The following is a 15,526-nucleotide window of genomic DNA, read 5'->3' as shown; positions in this document are numbered from 1 at the left end:
CATGCAGCGTACGGAGTGCGCATGTGCAGCCCACTGCATTTCGCAACGCTACATAAGGGAGAAATGAAAATGCACTTGGGCACGGCTCACTGGGAAGCCGCCGCACTGAAAAGGAAGAGACGGGGTCCTCGCTTGCTGGTGGGGAGCTCTGACAGGGAGCTGCTGAGAGAGACTCCAGCATCCCCTTCGAAACCATTCCCCCCGCCTCTTTGGGGCTCCCTTCCCGTGCTCCTGCCATGCACAGGAGGCTTGGGAAGCAAGCTGGACACCGGGGCGTGCAGGGAAAGGGGAGGCCACCGGCAAAGCTGCGCAGCTCCCCCACTCGCTGGGGCGCCCCCGAGATGTCTGTGCCGTGGCACAAGGCGCCACTAAGCCCTATGGGAAAGACGGCTCTGCAACTAATGTGGAAATGTAGAGAACTGAGTTTAAGGCTGGAAAAATGACAACGTGAACTTGAAAAGGACAAATTGGCTCACCCTTAAGAACCAAGCAACACCCGCATTTAGAGCACAGTGGCCCTTGATTCTCTCACCGCTGCTGTTTTGTTGTTCTTGTCCTTCTGTTTAGCTAATACAGTGGTACCTCGGGTTAAGAACTTAATTCGTTCTTAACCTGAAACTGTTCTTAACCTGAGATACCACTTTAGCTAATGGGGCCTCCCCCGCCGCTGTGCGATTTCTGTTCTCATCCTGAGGTAAAGTTCTTAACCAAAGGTACTATTTCTGGGTTATTGGAGTCTGTAACCTGAAACGTCTGTAACCCGAGGTACCAGTATAAAACTAAATTTAAAGGGGTTTTTTTTAAAAAAAAAATCATACAGAGAAAGGGAGCGCCACTTCCCTCTTTCTTGAGACAGGGGTCTGACGCTTTTGTTAAGGAAGTAAGAAAGGGATTGTGAGAAACCTTAGTTCACTCTCTCAACTCCTCAGAGGGGGCGGGGAAGGACAGAGTTGTTTGTCCGTTAAAAGGAGGGAGGAGAAGGAACATAACAGAAACCAAAAGGAGCTATTGCCTCTCCCCAATTCATTATTAAAAATAGATGTGGCGAGCACAATAAAGGCAAGGCTTAATCCATTGTTATCCTCAGTGGGGCTCTTGTATGCCCCAGAGCTTGCCCTCCCTTGAAGTAGAAGCAGGAGAGTAAACACCTTGGCAGTAACAGGAATCAGAAAACGAAACTAAGGCTGTCGTTTCGCCCAGGGAGAGGCAGCCATGGCAGCAGGAACCCCTGAGAAGCAGCTTCGCGAAGAAGTGACTTGCTCCATCTGCCTGGACTACTTCGAAGACCCAGTGACTACAAACTGCGGGCACAATTTCTGCCGAGCCTGCCTGAGAGACGGGCTAGAGAAGAACCCCTTTTGCCCTCAGTGCAGAGCAGCCTTGAAGCCACGGCAATTCAAGCCCAACAGGAAACTGGCAAACATGGTCGAAATAATCAGGAAAATTGAGGAGGGGAAAAACACTAAGCTGTGTAAGGGGGACCAGGAACCCTGCAAACTCTTCTGCAAGGATGACCAGGTCCTCATATGCGTGATCTGCAACCTATCGAAGGAGCACCGAGATCATCACGTCGTCCCTGTGCAGGAGGCTGCCCAGGAGTATAAGGTAGGGAATTGCCACTGTTTGGGGGTCCAGATGGATAGAGCAGGAGGAGACACAATAGATGAGTCTGAAATGGTACATGGTGTGGAGAGCACTGCTGTTCTTTTATTTAAGCCAGTGCTAGGCAGAAGGTGGGACGCGGGTGGCGCTGTGGGTTAAACCACAGAGCCTAGGACTTGCCGATCAGAAGGTCGGCAGTTCGAATCCCCGCAACGGGGTGAGCTCCCGTTGCTCGGTCCCTGCTCCTGCCAACCTAGCAGTTTGAAAGCACGTCAAAATGCAAGTAGATAAATAGGTACCGCTCCGGCCGGAAGGTAAATGGTGTTTCCGTGCGCTGCCCTGGTTCGCCAGAAGCGGCTTAGTCATGCTGGCCACATGACCCGGTAGCTGTATGCCGGCTCCCTTGGCCAATAAAGCGAGATGAGCGCCACAACCCCAGAGTCAGCCACAACTGGACCTAATGGTCAGGGGTCCCTTTACCTTTACAGGCAGAAGGTAGTTTGGGATCTGCTGGTGGAACTGTAGGTGATTTGCAATAGGTTGGAAAGGCCTCTTGATTCCCAAATGTTTAATAATAATAGCACAATTGTAGTTAAGCGGCATTTTAAGTGTTTAAATAAACGAAAGACCTACAATCTAAGTATGCAAAATAGAGGTGGGGTCATGTAGTGAATCACAAGAGGATTGTGTCGGTGGTGGTGTTGTCGTTGTTGTCGCCCCGGCAGCCAACACCAGGAAGCTTTGAAATTAAGAGCTGGGCCTCATCTACAGTCCATCGGATCAGACTTGGCTTTATAAGGAACTCAGTTGGGGGAAACTGGACTGGCTGACTAAGCAAAAGTCTTTTTTTTCCTGTTTGTGCAGGGGAAAATCGAGGCGCAGCTCCAAGCCCTGGAGAAAAAGAGAGAAAACATTTTGCACCGGGAACAGGCTGAAGATGAGAAGAAGCAGAAATATTTAGTAGGTGTTTGTTCCTCCTGCTCCAGTACTGGGGATGAACATTTTGGAAGTCGAACCGACTTCTGGAACAGATTCCGTTCAACTTCCAAGGGACGACTGTACTACAAATTTCACACAAGCTCATTCTTGTCATTGTAGACACATGCAAAGCAGATGCTCCCCCAGACATTTCCAAATGACTGAATTATTCAAAATGCAATTTAAAACAAGCAATTTAAACTATCCTCAATGCACATTTTGAACCGACATAGCCAGCGGCGGAGAACGGGCGGGGCGGTGCAGGTGGTCTGCCCCAGATGTCATCCCTGGGGGGGGGGTGACAAAATCCCCCCTGGGTGGATCACCGCCACGCCAATAGGGATGCCCATAGGGATGGGACAGGACATGCGGTGCCAGTAGAGACAGGGTGCACCATGGGGCCTCAGCTGACCTACAGCTGGGGGAAGACAGTGGGCAGACAGTGGCTGTGCTGTGCAGTCCCATCCTGTCCCCCGTGCACACCACGTCCCTATGGGCGGTTCGCCTTGCCCCTGTGGGCAGTTTGCACCACCCCTATGGGCAGTTTGCCCCGCCCCTTGGCATGCCGCCTCAGGTGCCCAAGAGGCTTCCTCCGCCACTGGACATAGCAGGCTGTTGAGGTATAAGGTGCCCAGAAAACCTTTTAAGAGAATACATGGGTGCGGGTCTTGTGGAGACCGTCAGTACTTGCCAGAGGAAGGGAAGCATCATGATGTCAAAACGATCAACAATTACCTGACATTCAGAAGACATCTTAAGGTAGCCCTGTTCAGGGAAGTTTTTAATGTGTGATTTTAGTGTATTTTTGGTTTCTATGGAAACCACCCAGAGTGGCTGGGGAAACCCAGCCAGAGGGGCGGGGTACAAATAATAAATTATTATTATTATTATTATTATTATTATTAATACTAAGTGCCAAATTACAGTGGTACCTCGGGTTACATACGCTTCAGGTTACAGACACTTCAGGTTACAGACTCTGCTAACGCAGAAATATTGCTTCACGTTAAGAACTTTGCTTCAGGATGAGAACAGAAATTGTGCCCCGGTGGCGCGGCAGCAGTGGGAGGCCCCATTAGCTAAAGGTTAAGAATGGACCTCCAGAACGAATTAAGTACTTAACCTGAGGTACCACTGTAATTTGTTGCTACAGGCACACACTGTTGCTTAATTTGGAGGGGTTGTATGTCCTCCCCTCTCATCCACCTAAAAATCTGCTCTGGAAGTTCCCCTATCCCCCTGGAGCAGATTTGAGGTTGCCTGGGGGTTGTAGAAAAGGAAAGGGGAATTCTGTTGTGTGAACAGAAGTGTGTTGTGCAAGTGGGACAGCAGCGTCGGATACAACCTAGTCTCCTACTCCCCTGTTTGCCACCTTTCCTTATGTCTCTTTTCCCCCCTGCCGCTCTAGTCACAGGTGGGAGTGGAGAAACTCAATATCAGGTGTGTTTTCAAGCAAATGCAGAAGTTCCTTAAGGAAAACGAGCGCCGTTGGCTGGCCCAGCTAGGAGATCTGGAGAGAGAGGTTGAGAAGACATGGAAAGAAAATGTTGCCAGCCTCTCCGATGAGTCTTTCCGCCTCAACACGCTTATGAGCGACATGGAGAGGAAGAGGCAGCAGCCAGACAGCAAATTCTTGCAGGTGAGACTTGAGACAGAGATGGATCCCACTCTCTTGTTATGAAAAAACGTGCCTAGACTTTCCATTGTTGTGCCCATAACCTAGGTTTAAGGTGTCATTTAGCTCCTAGCTTTCATATCTCAGTTTCTAACACTGTATAATAATTATTAAATAAATCTGAAACAAGGCAACTGACACAGCCATCCTTCAAAATTCACACTTCTCTGAATTTTGCCACGCACGTCTCCAGCAAAACACTGTGTATGCATTATACTAAGGAAAATTGATGTACAAAAATGTGTGTATTTGAGGGGGGAATGCATAGAAAAATGCACATTATTAGGAGACTGATTAATTTCCGTGAAGGACTTCCATCGCAAATAGTTTTGGAAACGTCGAGAACTGCATTTAGGGCTGCAAAAACCAGAAGCTGCAGGAAAGTGGAATTAACAGATGCACCTGTCCCAACCTGAGACCCATTTCTCTCTTTCTTTCAGGACATAAAAAATACCTTGAGCAGGTATGTGACTCTTTCTGTGTCTGCTTGCTGTTCTTTCTGGTTTTGATGGTCTCTTGCAGCAAAAGCAACAAATGATATTGCGGCACCTTTAAAGACAAATGGATTTATTACGGCATGTAAGCTTTCGTGGATGACTGTTCCCTTGATCAGATACCTGATGTTGTTACCATGGGTTTCAGGAACACAGCTACAGTACATAGTTGGAGAGGGAGCGGCAGTATCGTAAACAGTGAGGTCAAAAGGAAGTGAAGGTTTTGAACAGCGGACTCCTCTCTCTCTCTCTTTCACTTTCACTTTGTCTCGCTCTCTAACACTCACTCACCAATTACAGTGGTACCTCGGTTTTCGAATGTAATCCATTCTGGAAGACCATTTGAGTTCTGAAACGTTCAAAAACCGAAAACAGTCGACAATTAGGCTTCAGGATCTTGCACACAGCAGAAGCTGCGTGACATATTCAACTTCCAAGGCGTGTTCGGAAACCAAAGCATTTGCTTCCGGGTTTACGGCGTTCATAAACCGAAATGTTCGACAATGGAGACATTCGAAAACCGAGGTATTGCTGAAGGAACCTTGTCATGAGTAAATAAAATATCCAGTCTGCCGCTTCATGCTACAATGGGATAAGGGAATCTGCGGTTCTTCTGGTGCTGCTGAACTACAGCTCCCATCATGCCTGACCATTGCCCATGCTGGCTGGGGCTGATGGGAGCTGTAGTCTAACAATATCTGTAGGGTCATGGATTCCCCAGCCTTGTGATTCAGGCCTGCAGGAGGAGACAGTGCTTTCAAACCATTCTTTTAACTGGCTCTCAACTTCTTTCCAGGTGTCAGGAGGGGCAACTGAGGCAGGTGGTGGAGCTTTCTCCAGGGCCTGAGGAAGGACTCAGAAGTTACTCTCATAAAAGACTGGTTCTCAAAAAGGTCATGGAAGAAATTGAAGGTATTGGGGGACAGCTCCAGGAGGCGGGCGGGTTTTCCAGATTGGGTGCATGCAAAGCGAGGGGCTGGCTTTCTCTGCAATGTCCCAGGTGTCTGACAAGTGAGGCTGTGTCACACCTCTTCCCGTTTACTAAAATGGGGCTCAGGGTGTCTTCCATAAAAGGTTCCTCCTCCTCAAAGGCCACCTCTGCACCATACATTTGAAGCACTGTTATTAGATCACTTTAGGTCATGGCTTCCCACCCCCCAGGAATCCTGGGAAAGGTACCTTGTCAAGAGTGCAGAGACACCCTGAGCCCCTGATAAGCCAGTATAATGTGGTCTAGTCTGTGGGTCTCCAAACTCTGGGAGACCCTCATTCCTCTTACAGAGACCACATTATACTGGCTTATCAGGGATGCCAATTTGAATAAAATATTGTGGGGCCCAGGTAAGCCCCGCCCCACTGATCACATGACACAGTGCACACACACCATTTGAATGGGAATGCCCATCAACTTTGTGGGGGCCCGGCCCCCTCAAATATATAATAAGCCACGTAGGAGTTAGCTCCTACGCGGCTTATTATTGACTCCATCTAATATATGGTTTCTAAACTTGCATCTGTGCATATTAAACTGCACGGGAGTAGCCAGCTTGGTGCTTTCTAGATGTCACCAGTCTCAACTAACATAGTCAATGATCGTAGTCCAAATAGCCCCAGAAGGACCAGATGTTCCCCATCTGTCCTTGGGAAGAGACTGCCCCCAACCAGTCTCAACTCTTTGTGGATGATTATGGGTTGGACTTCAGCAGGGGTAGCTAATGCAGTTCCCTCCAGGTCCTGTGGAGAGACTCCTGCTCATGTCAGCCCTAGCCAAGCTGGAGTCCAGCATGTTAGAATTCCTGCTCCATGGTTGCAGTCATGGGATTTTTGTCTATCACATGACGGTATATGTTTTGTCTCCACAGAGTGGGAAGTGACAGGAACAGAATGTTTGGGTTACTGTATTCCATGAAGTGGGACTATTGTCCTTTGTTCTTTTTCTCCTTGCTGTCTGATGCTAGAGAGAGAGGGAGCCATGTTGCAGTGCTCCGTGTGTATTTATATGTAAATAAAGTGGATTAGCCAAAATGCTGAGTTGCTGAGGTCTGTTACGCATGATGTGCAAACTCAGCGGATCCCTAAGTGTGCTGGTGTCGGTTGGGATCAGTCGCTGTGATGTTTGGGCTGAAGAAAGCTTTTGAAGCTCCCAAATGAAAGACCAGGGGGGAGAGAACATGCCAGTTGGGCATGTGTCTCTGCCAGGGTCCTACTTGAGTGTAGGCTGAACTCCTGACACAGCAACATCTGGAGAACCTCAGCTATCTCTGGATTAGAGCATTTCTCCTGGTAGACATGGAAATGGAGGGGGCAGAATCTGTTGTCTGGCAACTTAAGTATCCATTAATGCATTCACCCACTTCTTTGGAGCAGTATTTGAAAAGCAAAAGCCCAGTTGTACAAGAACATAACGTAAACATCAGAACAAGCTGCTGGATCAGGGCATAGGCCAACCTAGTCAGCATCCTTTTCTCCCAGGGGCCTACCAGATGTTTCTGGCAAGTCCATAAGCAGGAACAGAGTGCAACAGCGCTCTCCTGATGTGCAATTCACTGGTGACTGGTATTCACAGCCATGCTGCCTCTGACAGTAGAGGGAGAACGTAGCCATGGAGCCAGTGTGGTGTAGTGGTTAAGAGCGGTGGACTCGTAATCTGGTGAACCGGGTTCACTTCCCCGCTCCTCCACATGCAGCTGCTGGGTGACCTTGGGCTAGTCACACTTCTGTGAAGTCTCTCAGCTCCACTCACCTCACAGAGTGTTTGTTGTGGGGGAGGAAGGGAAAAGAGAACGTTAGCCGCTTTGAGACTCCATTGGGTAGTGAAAAAGTGGGATATCAAATCCAAACTCCTCTTCTTCTCCTTTGATTCTTCCTCTCAATCAAGTTGCTTCCCTTTACTCCTAAAGCAGTTTTCAAATCTAAAAAAGAAGCAGCATAGATTTGTTCACTAGTGTTGTTTAAATGCTGGTTGTACAAAGTTATTCTGTGATTGACTCATGTTGCTGTGTGCCTCACCTGAAGTAAATTTGTCCTCCTTTCCTTCCCATAACAGAGTCTTTGGAAGAAGCACTGAGCAAAGGTAATTTTGTGGTAGTTTTATGGGAAGCAAAACTCTGGTGAGGGAAGACGATGGGAAGAGCCCCTCTTTTAAATGAGAGATGGGGAAAGGAAGGCGTTTGCATTGCTCCAGGTGAAAGGTGGGGAGGAAATGATGCAGTTTTGGGTTTTGGCGAGGTTTCCTGGAGGACTCCTAAGGAGATGGGAGAGGAGAGGAGGCTGAGGGAAACCTCCACAAGGGAGGGTGTTCAGAAAAGGGTAAGAGGCTGCCAGCTCTGCAGGCAAGAGGCGAAAAACTGGGCTCTTGAGCCCCACAGGGAAGCCGCAGAAAGAATGTACAGTGGTACCTCGGGTTAAGAACTTAATTCGTTCCGGAGGTCCGTTCTTAACCTGAAACTGTTCTTAACCTGAGGTACCACTTTAGCTAATGGGGCCTCCTGCTGCCGCTGCGCTGCCAGCACACAATTTCTGTTCTCATCCTGAGGTAAAGTTCTTAACCCGAGGTACTATTTCTGGGCTAGCTGAGTCTGTAACCTGAAGCGTCTGTAACTTGAAGCATCTGTAACCCAAGGTACCACTGTAGTTGCTCAAGGCAGCCGTGGACTCCAAAAGGTCGAAAACCTCTGGTGTAGACAATACTAAATCAGACTGCAGGGGGTTGGACTACATGCCCTTTGGGGTCCCTTCCAATTCTGCGATTCTGTGATTCTAACAGTCAGCCTTGTTATATGGCTTCCTAGGTTTCTAATTAAAATGCTCATCTCAGTATTCTGTGAGTGTTTCTTCTGTCGTTCTTTTTTTTCATGAACTGACATACTTGCTATATATATTATTATCTCGCTTTACGTTTGTCCACATTTTATTTCCCAAAAACAGAGCCGGCAAACGAAACGATGAGCAAAGGTAAATATTAGCAGGAAAATGAACGAGATGGGGGAACTCTTGATGGGTGATGAAGGCTTAAATATCTATAATGAGGTTGCATCTGGCAGGTGGTTCCACACACCTTTCTTTCAGAAATGTCAAAGAACCTGACTGATAGAGGCAGACCAGAGTAGCAGCTCACAGAGATTGCAGATGTGGATTGATTATTATTATTATTATTATTATTAAATGCCTATATTGACGTTCCTTCCAATGGAACCCAGGAAGGCAAACATCAAAGTAAAATTAAACACTAACCACCACCACCAAATTAAAAATAAAATAAAAACTTTTTTAAAAAAAATAATAACATGGGGGGGGGGGCATTTTTGATGTCAAGATCAGTTAAAACATTTTAAAAAATTGCCAGCACCCAGTCATTGCTCTTCTACTTTAAATTGCCAATATAATCGCAGTTCTTCCAGACTTAATAGATTCCAAACAACTGTCTGCAACCCTGTGAGCAGAATCTTCTCTTTCCATCTCCGGATGTTGTGAAGAGGGAAGTTTTCAATGGGACCATAATGTGAGGGGCAGTATCAAATTCTCCCTCCCCCTTTACTGCACTCTCAGCTATGATTCATCCTCCTCAGACGCAATTGATGGGGTGGGGAGAAACTGGCTCAGCTGTGATGCTATTGAAAGGGGAAGGGTTAAAGTGATAGAGTTGATTTATAGGGAGGGGAAACAGACCATAGATTCCCCATAAAAAGTGAGTTAACTAAGGGCTTATCCATATTTACCTTTTGCCCCATGCTTCCTAGGCACAGGTTCTGCACTTAAAAGCTCTGCGTCCAAGTATTTGTTTGTTTTGCCCTAGCGCTTTCCTTGTGAAAACCTGCTCTTTAGCTCTCAATCAGAGCAAACGTCAATTCAAGTTTTCCCGTAGATTGCCATTTGCTCCGATTGCGCTTTAAAGAGCAGGTATTTGTGGAGAAATCTCTGGGGATGAAGAAAGGGTGCCTGGAAAAAGTGGGGTGGGGAGGCAAGTGTGGACAAGCCCTCAGTGTGACTGTTCTGCTTTAAATTCCCAGTGTGGAAGCTGAGTGAGGGTGTGAGCTGACCCCGTGATGTCCTCTGTTTTTGTTGGTTGTTATGGCCATGCATTTTTGTGCTTTTATATTGTGAACCACCCTGTTATCTTCAGATGAAGGGTATAAGAATCAGCGAGAATGCTGATTGCTAAAAATTGGAAGGGAGAAAAAACACCTACGAAGGAAGAATAGCAAATTAAATTATGTGAATACTTAGAAGTAGCAAAAATGACAAAGGTAATCAGGAACCAATCAAACCAAAAGAATTTACAGAGTAAAGTGCAAGTAGATAAATAGGTACCGCTCCGGCGGGAAGGTAAACGGCATTTCCGTGCGCTGCTCTGGTTCGCCAGAAGCGGCTTAGTCATGCTGGCCACATGACCCGGAAGCTGTACGCCGGCTCCCTCGGCCAATAAAGCGAGATGAGCTCCACAACCCCAGAGTCGTCCGCGACTGAACCTAGTGGTCAGGGGTCCCTTTACCTTTACCTTTACTTTTCTCAAAGTAGATAACAATAGATAATTATGTAAGATCAATGAATTAAAAGAAGAAAAAGGACACAGTTAAAAAGTAAAGAAGAAGTAAGGAGCCGCAATGAGGTGGAAGGAAGTCACTCTTAAAGATTTTAAGACTTAATGTAGCAGTATTATTTGATGTTGAATTATTTTGGTTCTTTGTGTGTAGCTTATTACGTCTTGAATAACGGATGGAGTAACTGTACTAATAATCAAACTCAGTAAAGAATATATCCAGAATATCCAGAATCTTTGGGCGAAGGGTTTTCCATGGGGAGGGAGTGGGCCAAGCGGAAAACTGCTTGGACCCACGCTTTCTAGGTACGGGAACAGCAGAAGTGTGGGCGAGCCCCAAAAGGAGGGGGGGAACAAGTTCAGCAGCAGGCAGGGGAAGAGGAAGAAATGAGAAACAGTTTCTACCCAAATGCAATTTTAGTTTTAAACGCAGTGTAAGGAGTCTCTATGGGAGTATATTGTATTTAAAAATGGGGTATCAGAGTTTTTAGGGGCCTAACGAGGTTGGGATAGCTGGGATAGCAGCCTTGGTGGGTTTTGAATGTTTTATGTACATTTTTCAATTTTGTCGTTTTGTATGGGACAATGACAATAAAGATTATTGTATCATATTGTATAATAATAATAATAATAATAATAATAATAATAATAATAATAATTATTATTATTATTATTATTATTATTATTTATACCCTGCCCATCTGGCTGGGTCCCCCCAGCCACTCTGAGTGGCTTCCAACAAAACACTAAAATACAATAACCTATTAAACATTAAAAGCGTCCCTAAACAGGGCTGCCTTTAGATGTCTTCTAAAAGTTTGATAGTTATTTTTCTCTTTGACATCTGGTGGGAGGGCGTTCCACAGGGCGGGTGCCACTACCAAGAATGCCCTCTGCCTGGTTCCCTGTAACTTGGCTTCTCGCAGCAAGGGAACCACCAGAAGGCCCTCGGCACTGGACCTCAGTGTCCGGGCAGAATGATGGAGGTGGAGACGCTCCTTCAGTGTGGTGTAGTGGTTAAGAGCGGTAGTCTCGTAATCTGGTGAACTGGGTTCGCGTCTCCGCTCCTCCACATGCAGCTGCTGGGTGACCTTGGGCCAGTCACACTTCTTTGAAGTCTCTCAGCCCCACTCACCTCACAGAGTGTTTGTTGTGGGGGAGGAAGGGAAAGGAGGATGTTAGCCGCTTTGAGACTCCTTAAAGGGAGTGAAAGGCGGGATATCAAATCCAAACTCTTCTTCTTCTACTACTACTACTACTGGGCCGAGGCCGTTTAGGGCTTTAAAGGTCAGCACCAACACTTTGAATTGTGCTCGGAAACATACTGGGAGCCAGTGTAGGTCTTTCAAGACCGGTGTTATATGGTCTTTCGGCCGCTCCCAGTCACTAGTCTAGCTGCCGCATTCTGGATTAATTGTAGTTTCCGGGTCACCTTCAAAGGTAGCCCCACATAGAGTGCATTGCAGTAGTCCAAGCGGGAGATAACCAGAGCATGCACCACTCTGGTGAGACAGTCTGCGGGCAGGTAGGGTCTCAGCCTGCGTACCAGGTGGATCTAGTAAACAGCTGCCCTGGACACAGGGTATTGTATGGTATCGTAGATGGCTCTGGGGAGGCCCTGGTCACTTGGCAGCCACTGAGCTCAACATTTTCTTTTCTCTCTTTTTTTAACGCCGCTCACCTTCTTTCCTTTCTCTCTCTTTCCCCCTTCAGTGAACGTGATTCTGGATCCCGACACGGCACACCCTTTCCTGGTTCTCTCGGAGGACCTGACCAGCGTGAGATGGGAAGACGGATATCGGGACCTGCCTGAGAACCCCGGGAGATTTGACAGGGAATTCTGCGTGCTGGGCTGCGAGAGATTCACGTCGGGAAGACACTGGTGGGAGGTGGAGGTGGAAGAGGAGGAAGGGGCGATGTGGGCCTTAGGGGTGGCGCGAGTTTCCCTCAGGAGGAAGGGGTGTTTCAGCTTCAGTCCGAAGGAAGGCGTCTGGGCTGTGGGGAAGAGACCGCACGGCCCGCCTTGGCCTTGCCAGCTGTTTGCTTTAACTTCCCCTGAGTGGACTCCTTTGGCCTTGAGCCACGAGCCCAGGAAGATCCGGGTGTCCCTGGACTATGAAGGGGGCCAGGTCGACTTTTTTGATGCCGATTCAGATGGCTTGATCTTTGCTTTCCCTTCAGCCTCCTTCTCCGGGGAGAGGATCCTGCCCTTTTTCCAGGTGGTCTCAGGGGTCACAATGAATTGCTGAATCTTGAGGAGAATCCTCATTTACACCACACACAACACCATTAATGGAGGCCCTGTCGACTCCGATCATTGGGGTGGGGAATCTGAGGCCCCTCCAGATGCTCCCATCAACCCTCATGCTGGCTAGGGGCTGGTGGGAATGATGACCAACATCTGCAGGGCCACAGGTTCCCCACCTCAGATCTATGCTGAAATATACTCGGAGTCGAGAGTGGATTTCATGATCTTTATTCAGCTCATAGTGGTGAGGAGGAATGGAAGTTCCCCTAGAATGTCTGCTTTATATACATTATTTACACAATGGGCCCCTCGTGATTGGCTAATTCCGGGATTCACCTGTAGGCCAATTAGGTTGCGGATTCACTTCCACCTGGAGCTGGGTTGGGTGGCTCCTGTGGACCAATCAGACTGCTGCATTCTGGACCCTATTGTTCTAGGACCAATCAGACTGCTGCATTCTGGATCCTATTCAACTCAGTACATAACATATGCTTTTCTCAGAGCCAAGCAAGAGGCTAGAGTCTGGGCCCCTCAGGGCAACACATTTATCAAGCATTCACCCTCATTTGCTTACATAGAAGTTTGGCTTTATCTAGTCTTTCCCGAATATTCCTGCTTTGCTGGTGTGGCAGTTCCACAGCGACAGACAGACGTTTATTCTGCATTCATCTGAAGGGGCCAATCATATAGAGAACAATATTCTAATGGCCCCTTCACATCCACATCCTGGTTGGATGGGGAACAAAACTCCTTCGTTGATTATTTGGATAAACACTTAATCTTAACCGATTTGATATTTGCTGTATTTTTGTCTTTAAACCTTTCACAAGTCGCTTTGTGGCTCTTTCATTTCAAAAGCCGATGGATAAATAAATAAATAAATAAATCTCCTTATTTGCTTTCAGTGTGTATGCGTGCCTCCCTGTTATTAAGTCAGCCCACACTTTTTAATACATTTCTTAGACGCTTTCCAAACTGCAGGAAGTCAGGTTCTTTTTTCCGTTAAGTGGGTTTTTTGAGTTGGGATGAGTGACCTTGGGGTGAGTGACTTTAAATGCTCAAACTTTTAAATAAGGGGTAGGTAAACTAAGGTCCGGGGGCTGGATCCAGCCCAATCGCCTTCTCAATCCGGCCCGCGGACGGTCCGGGAATCAGCCTGTTTTTACATGAGTAGAATGTGTCCTTTTATTTAAAATGCATCTCTGGGTTATTTGTGGGGCATAGGAATTCGTTCATTATTTTTTTCCCTTCAAAATATAGTCTGGTCCACCACACGAGGAACGGTGGACCGGCCCATGGCAGAAAAAGGTTGCTGACCCCTGCTTTAAATGTTAAAACCTAAATTTCTGGTGCAAACTTACCACAAAATACGTAGTGACTGGAGGCGCTTTTATCCACTTCTGGGTATTTATTCATTTTATTTATTTCATAAAAATTATACACCATGTGATTCTTTAAGAAGAGATCTTAGAATGGCTTACAAAAAGAATGAAACATAAAATATTGGTAAACACAGTTAAAAGCAACAACTTAAAGAAACAAGATAAGGAAACAAGATAAATTAAGAATTGTGCAAACTAATCATGGACAAAGCCATCAAAGTAAGTAACAATTTCCTTCTAACTTCCTCCAGCCCATCTAGTTGTAAAACAATTTGAAAACAAGTTTCCTAACATGGTCTAACTTCTATGTAACTTAGCATCCTAATATTTTGAAATACAATGCACACTGTATAAATGTAAATAAATTAAAAATATTTTCCAGCTATCAACAGGTTAAATAGAAGATAGGAACAAAACAAGAGGGCAAGAAGAGCATACTTTTAAAGAACATTGGAAAATGTTTGTTGAATATATGGAAAATAACTGTACAGCTGAAAACACTGGCAGCATTAAGATAAACTCAACAGAGTAAATAATTCCTGATGGATGTAAAAGTGGAAAATTGATTTGAATGGTTATTGTAAAATATGCAGGGATTTGGATATGTAAAATGAACCATGGAAAGAAAAGAAGGGAAGTCACTGGATATTTTGAAGCTTGTAAAATGTTTATTAAATTATAAAGCAGAAAATTTAATAAAAGTTATTATGTAAAAGAAGAAGAAGATAGGGACAAAACTAGAATTAATGGGCTGTATGCCTTTCACTGCCTCTGGCTCCATCATGTTACTTGGAACCTTGCGCTATTAATCTATAGTGTTTGATTTTTGTATGGAAATTTGTTCTAATGTGTTTAGTTCTGGCTATTCCATTTTACTTTTGTTTTAAGAACATAAGAAGAGACTGCTGGATCAGGCAAATTGCCCATCTAGTCCAGCATCCTGTTCTCACAGTAGTAGTAATTAATAATAATAATAATAATAATAATAATAATAATAATAATTTATACCCCGCCCATCTCTGGGTGGCTCCCAACAGAATATTAAAAACACTATAAAACATCAAACATTAAAAACTTCCCTAAACAGGGCTGCCTTCAGATGTCTTCTAAAAGTCCGATACTTGTTTATTTCCTTGACATCTGGTGGGAGGGCGTTCCACAGGGAGGGTGCCACCACCGAGAAGGCCCTCTGCCTGGTTCCCTGTAACTTTGCTTCTCGCAGTGAGGGAACTGCTAGAAGGCCCTCAGAGCTGGACCTCCGTGTCCGGGTAGAACGATGGGGGTGGAGACACTCCTTCAGGTATACTGGACCAAGGCCGTTTAGGGCTTTAAAGGTCAACACCAACACTTTGAATTATGCTTGGAAACTTTATACAGTGGTACCTCAGGTTACATACACTTCAGGTTACATACGCTTCAGGTTACTGCTAACCCAAAAATAGTGCTTCAGGTTAAGAACTTTGTTTCAGGGTGAGAACAGAACCCGTGCTCTGGCAGCGCGGCGGCAGCAGGAGGCCCCATGAGCTAAAGTGGTGCTTCAGGTTAAGAACAGTTTCAGGTTAAGAACGGACCTCCGGAACGAATTAATTTCTTAACCCGAGATACCAC

The 15,526-nt window shown here is 46.1% G+C and overlaps 1 protein-coding gene across 2 annotated transcripts; it reads left to right on the top strand.

The window, feature by feature from the left end:
• Positions 1-893: 893 nt before the first annotated feature.
• On the top strand, positions 894-13,445 carry LOC310701623 (E3 ubiquitin-protein ligase TRIM7-like). 2 transcript variants are annotated; one of them, XR_014523077.1, is made up of 9 exons: positions 894-1,605; positions 2,467-2,562; positions 3,989-4,219; positions 4,696-4,718; positions 5,546-5,661; positions 7,796-7,822; positions 8,677-8,703; positions 12,002-13,203; positions 13,254-13,445. XR_014523077.1 is itself a non-coding variant. In XM_083492800.1 (8 exons), the coding sequence occupies exons 1-8, from the start codon at positions 1,213-1,215 to the stop codon at positions 12,535-12,537; spliced, it is 1,449 nt and encodes a 482-aa protein (XP_083348926.1). In that variant the 5' UTR covers positions 894-1,212; the 3' UTR covers positions 12,538-13,445. The 2 variants fall into 2 exon arrangements, 1 of the variants encoding a protein (XP_083348926.1); XM_083492800.1 differs by having other exon boundaries at positions 12,002-13,445.
• Positions 13,446-15,526: the final 2,081 nt, after the last annotated feature.

This window comes from Podarcis liolepis (genome assembly GCF_965112155.1).
Source record: "Podarcis liolepis genome assembly, chromosome: 2".
Lineage (NCBI taxonomy): Eukaryota > Metazoa > Chordata > Lepidosauria > Squamata > Lacertidae > Podarcis > Podarcis liolepis.
The sequence above is the reverse complement of the archived record's forward strand: the minus strand, read 5'-3'. Positions and strand labels throughout refer to the sequence as shown.

Bases quoted from the DNA above. Each gene is read 5' to 3' on its own strand.
- LOC310701623 (XM_083492800.1), top strand. From the start codon at position 1,213: ATGGCAGCAGGAACCCCTGAGAAGCAGCTTCGCGAAGAAGTGACTTGC. The intron at 4,719-5,545 runs GTATGTGACTCT...ACTTCTTTCCAG, and splicing joins ATAAAAAATACCTTGAGCAG to GTGTCAGGAGGGGCAACTGA. The intron at 8,704-12,001 runs GTAAATATTAGC...TTCCCCCTTCAG, and splicing joins AAACGAAACGATGAGCAAAG to TGAACGTGATTCTGGATCCC.